Source organism: Cariama cristata, unplaced genomic scaffold, assembly GCF_000690535.1.
Source record: "Cariama cristata isolate BGI_N322 unplaced genomic scaffold, ASM69053v1 scaffold5117, whole genome shotgun sequence".
NCBI classification, from domain to species: Eukaryota; Metazoa; Chordata; class Aves; order Cariamiformes; family Cariamidae; genus Cariama; species Cariama cristata.
In genome coordinates, this window is record NW_009625987.1 from 21,619 (window position 1) to 28,882 (window position 7,264).

Below are 7,264 nucleotides of genomic sequence, written 5' to 3' on the forward strand. Positions count from 1 at the left end.
AACTAATACAAAAGATAATTTGTGGGTTTTTAAATTATCCTTATTTTTCTAGGTTTTCTAGCACAAATTTGTAAACAAGAGTTTCTGGGAAAAATCTGATGATGTGATTGAGCTGGTCAAAAGTGACAGGAGAAGTTGTTCTCCCCTTGGTCATACAATAAACAACACTGTAAAATTCAGTGGGGAGAACTCACTCAGAGCTTTTGGGAAAATAAACCTTTTGAGCAAAGATCAGGAAAAAAGAAAAAAAGACTGTCTAAGAGTATTATATTTGAGATAGCATTTCCACTCAGACAACTGCCATCTTAGGTATTCCGGTATCAGAGGCAAAGTGCTGGAAACAAAAGAATTGCCAAAGGTATGTTGCTAAAGCTGCACAACATGGCAGAAAACCATTGCTGGGATCCATATCCTTGTGTCTTTACTACATGCAGGTTCTGACTGACTTTGGTTTTCATGACAATGGAATTTTTCCTCCCCAGGATGGAAGTTAAGAACCTCTTCCTAAGCCTATTGCTCTGCTACAGTGTGCTCAGAGCTGCCGATTCTCATATGGTAATTGAAGAGAAGACAGAATGCAACCTGTCAAGGAGCAACAAAATGGATCTCTCGGATCTCCCGCCCATCTCTATAGTAGGTTAGTAAAAATCTGCTGTTCGGTGCCACATTACCAAGATTTTCAGAAAATACAATTGTTGATTAAAATGGATTATTTTGATAGCTTACTGCAACATTGCAATTTCATACAAATGCCTTAGTGGTACGCAGAACTGCAGTGGTAATGCAGCCACAGCATCCAAGAACAGCAACGTGGCAAACTACAGTTTAAAGTAATTAAAAAAAAAAAATCAATTAGACAACTTCTTATTTTAGTTTTACAGTTTTCACTTCAAGTCCTATTATACTGTAAGTCTTTTTATATTGAAGAGAAGTGTTTTTCCATTGATATGGGCATTAATATTCCTTTGAAAGTAGTGCAAATAGAAAAAGTGATCACAACTTTTTTTTTATGATCTGCTCTTGTGGCAGAGATATCAACAGTTCTCTAACGTATTAATGCCACCTCAGTTTACCTGTATGCCAAGCGATCTTTAATGAGGAGAAGAAAAGAGCACTGCAACGGAGAGCCAAAGGTCATCTATTTATTCCAGACAGGACCAGCTATGTCCCTACCATTACTGGCAGGTGACGATCTGTCCTGTTAGAAAAGAACCTTGTTAGGGCAATCCCTAACTCTTTTCTTCACAAATTTTTTTCCTAGAGTCTGCCCTAACTCTTTCAATGTAATTTAAGTCAACTTTTTTCTTTCAAGAAATTTACAGGTATTTGGGGATAATTAGCTGCAAAATGGCATTCATAACTGTGTCAAAATTTTTATAATAATAAAAAAAGCGCGCTTCTTTTGTTTAGCTCCTTTCTACAGGCTTTTAGGACTCTTGCTTAAAGCAAGTTGGTTTCTTAACTTGTTTCCTGTATTTTCTCTGCACTCTTGTTCAGGACATTTCTTTAAGGTGAAACAGTTGCCCTACACCTGCATTTCCAATGAAATCTAAACCTCTGAATCCTGAGATAACTCAAGCTTGTTTAACTGCAAGTTTATGAAAGTTTGTGCTGTTCTGCAGCCTCCCAAGCAGTATCATTTCATGGTCCTTGTGATCCTAGATGCCTTCAGTCTCACACTTCCAATAATTTTTTTATTTCAATTAAAATCAGACATACAAAATACATTCCCTTCAGCTGATTTCTCTGTCTTCTCACAAAAAATGTGCCCGTGCTTTAAACATGGCAGATGATAGGCTATGTCATGCCATATTGCTTTGCCAACGGACATCCAAGATAGCAAAAATCCCCTAAGGCTGTCAGGTCCTTTTGGTTTGGATGGTTCTGCAATGCTTCACAAAAACCCTTCCTCCCTCTCTGCCCCGCTGAGTTGTCTGCAAGACACACCTCCTCCCGCAAGAGCAGAGCATCCATGTATCTTCATCACCCTGCAGTGAAGCCTGGCTGCACTGCTTTCCCATTTTATAGTCAACAGAGAGATGAAGCAATTAGCCAAGGTAAGAAAGGAAATCCCCAGCAGACTAAGGGGCTGAATGTAAGCAAACAGCATAAGCTCCAGCTCACCTTTACACTCCTCCTTCTCCTACATGCTTACAAACAGAATGAACATTTGACACTGAAAATGCAAGAATAATTCAAAAGATCAGATCTTGGCATAACATTTACCTCTTCCATAGTCCGCTTGTCTCGGCTGACTGTTCCAAAAAGGAAAATACAGATGCAAAACCCACTGTAACACAGTCGGCCAGCACTGCACTCACTTTCTTGGGGTACGAGGTGTTTCCAGAGGTATCCCAAGGCCTTTCTGCAGCCCACTTGTTCAAAGGCGAGAGGCTAGTCTAATCCTCCACTACCCTAAACCTAAAGAAAATTTTTAAAATGCGAAGTGAACAATAAAATTGAGAAAAATCATTCCTATTTTTCTCATTCAGAGGAAGGAGTCTGACTTAAGTTTTGAAGTAGTTTATTCTGGAGCTGAAATGGCACATGCTGAAACCCTTCTGGGTTTTATTTCAGACACACAGTAGCCACATTACCTCTATCACTTATTAACTAAAATAATTGAATTATAACTTGGTAAATTAAATATAAATTAATCAAAAGCATGCATTAATGCATGGTGTATGAAAGGCATTTGGAGGTCCATAGCCATGCCTTTCAAATGGGTGGAGAAAGAAGGCGGAGGAGAAAGGACGGGCACCAACATTGTTTTGGAGTTCAGGTACCAGACCAAAGGCCCTGCTGACACCTCCCGCTGAGAGCAGGAGGACGACAGCACATCTCATTGTTTTCAGTGAAGTGAGCTGGGAATAACATCACCTGCCTCACTCCAGCATGTTATGAGACGTAACTGGAGGCCCATCTTTTTCCCCTCATTTTTGCCGGGCTCTGTGCATTACGCAGCAGCTGAATGAAGAAACGGAGCCATGCCTTTCACGGTGCTGGGAGCTGAAACGAGCAGGGAGAGATCCTAGAGGGAGAGGGGCTGCCTTGGAGACAGTCCTGCAGAGGATGGAAACAGGTCAAAATGGGAGAAACTAACGCAAAAAGGGGAAAGCAGCCGGAAAAAGGCACCAGGCAGCAGCGGGAAGGGCGGGCGCAGAGATGGCTCCTCCAGCCCTGCCAATTCTCCCTCTGCCTGCGGCCCCAGCACAACCCCTGCAACGCTCAGCGCGCAGGATGAAGCCTCACGTGGTCATATTTACTGGGCATCATTTTCTTTACTGAATTCCCTGGAATAACTAAAGCGCACTTCATCACGCCAATGTTTAAATCTCTGCTTAATGATGTCATATACCCTTTAACTGAATGTTATCAATACAATTTTATAGATGAAGCAATCTAGACAATCCTGTACAACTGTACTATAGAAAGTTAAATTAATGTAGAATTAAATGGCTTACAAGCATCTTGGCTACCGTCAGAAAGTTTCAAAGGCCAGCATAACAAAACCAACACAATCTGCCAGGGGGAGCTGGATCTAAATCACTAATTCTAGTTAGTGCAATGCCTTTGTTAAGATGTGCTCTTATTAAGTGACAATAAATTTACATGCTTGAAGTACAGTTTTTCCTCTCACTGTTTCTTACATATGCATAACCCTAACTACAATGATGCAAGGTTAATAAATGAAACCCCCCAAAACCAGCCCCAAAAGTGTATTCTTCATTCGATAATCCTGTAAATCCTGACAATTATTAAATATTCAAAAAGATATGGATAGCAAATACTGGAATAGACAAGGAGCTACCGTTCATTGGTAGGCGTATGTAACTTTCATCCCAATCAGTCCTTACATACAGGTAGTGCTTATTACAAACCTTACACACACAGAATAATGGTATCAAAAATACCATAACAGATCAGTGAGCTGGGAAGTGTCTCACACTTTAACAGTCTTGCCATGTTAGATCCCAAGACAAGTCTTAGTCATTGAGTTTATATATAGTAATAAATAGCATTAGAGCTGATATGGTAATAGTAACAACAACTGCAGTAAATGCTATTATCCCTCAAGGGATAATATGAGAAAGTTCACAAATACTAATGATTTGACCTAAAGGAAAAAAAAAAAAAAAGGTACATCGGGCCTAGTCTGAACACACTCCCCCCCTAAATTTACCAGAGTCAAAATTCAACCCTAGAAATATTCACAATCCTTTCAAAGCTACAGACACATTAATGAAACACCTTTGCAAGTAATGTTTCGTAAAACAAGATGGTAGGTGAAAAAGGAACAAAGAACTGAAGAGTGAAAGGTGGCATCATACAGGTGAAGAGTTTATGCTAAATCAGCAAAGAGTGCTTTGCTTGTGAAAATCAGCGTACACTTGTTAATTCCTGCCAAAATGATGCAGGTAACACCACCTTTTAACAGAAAAAAATATGGAATTCTAAAGGTTTTTCCTATTTTTGCTCATGTGACTAATGTACATAAGTACTCCCATCTTTTACACAGAGACCCTGAATTTTATTTCTCTGAAATTATTTTCCTTGTTCACATCTGAGCAAACAATGTGTAAAAACGCCCTCCTAAAATACAAACATCAGTGCTCTTCTGTTTCGCATGAGCAACAGTGACGGCATGAGTTCAGACACGCTATGTGTAAGTGAGGACAGCTCTTAGAGATGAACGTCTTCACTGTAAAACATGCAGCGATGAGGTGGCAATGCAGGTTATCTGCCTTCTATCACACAAAAATAGTGTTAAGCATCGAAATTGAATAACATATGCTGTAAAATTGATTTAATGTTATGTTGTGCTATTTTCTTTGAAGATTTAACTAAAAGATCCCAGAAAGTCAGAAAAGAAAGAGGCAGAGAACAAGAAATCTTCCAAGGTAGGTGGCTGTTGAGAAAACATTGTTGAATTAGAATGGTTTAATACTTCTATAGTTTTCCTCAGTGCATTTATTTGCAAGGCCTTTACAGTCATTCCTCAATTTAAATAATTTATATACCGTTTGAAGTTCTAAATACTGTAAAAAGAGATGCAAAACATTAATGGTGGAAAGAAAACTATGTGATCATAGATTAGTTAGAGGTTATTGTTTGGGGTTGGGGCATCTTGTTGCTTTTGATTTTGTTTTTGTTTTTTACAGTCCTCTCTTACACAAAAGGTACTTTAACCTCGAGCTGGTTTAAGTATTTGTAAAATTATTTAGGCATCCACCACAAAGAGGTATCATCCCCAGTCACACCACGTGGGTTAACTGTAGGGGCTCTACAGCGCAGGGGCACAAACTCACTATCTGCTGATTTTTAACTACTGGTGCCAAAAAACTGAAGTAGAGGCATACAAAGAAGTTGCTATTTGGTTGAAAATGTTAACTAGTAATTTTATCGGATCAGTAGACTCAGATTGATAGATTTCCTTAATGGGTCTCAAACGTGAAGTATTAGCTGGGCTGGACTCCTGTGTTTTAAAGATTGTCTAAAAGAGTAGAAAATAGCATTTTTACTTTATTTTTATTATGCTGTGATAGCCATTTATAGCCAAACGAGTCATTGCTGTCATCAGAAACATTTAGAGCTCCTTCTTTTCCTTTCTAATTGCTATCTTGTGGTTTTAACCTTCCTGGAAACACTTGCTAAATTCACAGGATGATCCAGGTCAAAAGGGGCTTCAGGACGTCATTTAGTTCCACCTTCAGCTCAAAGAAGGACATTCTTGCAATCAAACTTTGTCAAAGTATTTTGGCTGAAAAGCTCCTAAGGCAATTAGAGACCACAGAACATTTTACCTAAAAATTGAAACTCCTGAGAAACTACCAAGTTAAAAATGTGCATAGGATGCCTGTAGCTGGAGGTCTCCAGAGATCTTTCCCAAGTCCCAGGCACACGCTGATCAACCCAAAGTTTTCCACCTTTCCAAATCACAGACAGAGAAGCAGCACTCCTTGGGTGGGCTGAGATATCTTTTTCAGCTCACTTAGCTCTGTCTGCAGTTAAGGAGTCTCATGCACAAATCCGGTGCAGAAGGTATTACTGAGCTCCAAAGGCAGCTTGACAACCCAACCATGCAAGGTAGAGCATTGCCCAGCCACCTCCCCTCTCTCTCAGCCTCGCAGCTCAGGAAACAAAGTGGGTACCAGCCCCACAGATTGACAGGGAAGTTTCACTCTTTCATTTGAAAAGTTTGGGAATCCAAGAGTAATTCCTTACTTTGTTTTACAGATAACACCGTTGTTTTTGCAGATCCTTGCATTCCTTTCTTTGCTGCTGCCACATTCTTCCCTACAGAGCATTTTCCAACACTCTATCCAGTCATGTTTCTAATTGCTCAAAACATGAGGCTCGTGAGGTTTACCATTTTGCTCGGTACGTTGGTCTCAAGCCAGCATTTCCCATGGTTCAGTCCCACCACATATTGCTACTAACATAGGTCTCACTGCTAGCAACCACTTAGTCATCTCAAGCCAGAAGCTCCCACAGTTCACTTTCTTTGCACCTATGCTTTATTCTGACCGATACACTTCTTACGTTTATATGAATTTTCATGTTTTTTCTTCTAGAAAAATGCTAAATCGAAGACTCGTCCAAAACCAAGGCCCACACCAGCTGCTGACTGTGTGCCAAACTTCAAAACCTGCAAACCACACTTGAATTCATGTTGTAACTACTGTGCTTTGTGCAAATGCCGAATTTTTCGGACCATCTGCCAATGTCTAATGTTAAACCCAAAGTGCTAAGCCAAACTGGGAATACAATAAGGCTTCTGTCTTTCATTAGCTTCTCAAGTGTGTATTTCAAACTGCCCCATATGCATAGCAACCAAAGTAGAGAGCTTTGAAGCTGCCAGCTTGGCTTTGCTCCTGTTAAAAGTAAATGGACAATCATTTTTTTATGGGGTTAATCCTACCATAAACAGGATGATTTTTCAGGGAGCAGACAACCAGAGAGATTGACATTGAACAGGTATTTTTAGCAAAACTGACCTATGTTTTAAGAAGAATTCTGGGTTCTTGTTGGTTTGGGGTTTTCTTGTTTGTCTGGGATTTGGAGGTTTTTTTTGAAGGGTTATATTAACCACAGACTGCAGTGTTATCTAACTGTGTCACCATTTAAGTGACAAACTGGCACCACAAAACCTATACCAATGGCATGCAAACGGTCATGCTAAAATGGGGCTGGTTAATCCACTGAGGGACCAAAGCTGGCGTTTGCCCACAAGGACAGCACAGCACCAACTTCCAGCACAGCC

The 7,264-nt window shown here is 40.0% G+C and overlaps 1 protein-coding gene across 1 annotated transcript; it reads left to right on the top strand.

Annotated features, from left to right (window-relative positions):
- The first annotated feature begins 432 nt into the window (after positions 1–432).
- On the top strand, positions 433–6,765 carry ASIP (agouti signaling protein). The gene is given in 4 exon segments (XM_009703828.1): positions 433–637; positions 4,839–4,864; positions 4,866–4,901; positions 6,576–6,765. Coding segments are annotated over 4 exon segments (420 nt in total). The 5' UTR covers positions 433–456; the 3' UTR covers positions 6,753–6,765.
- The last annotated feature ends 499 nt before the right edge of the window (positions 6,766–7,264 follow it).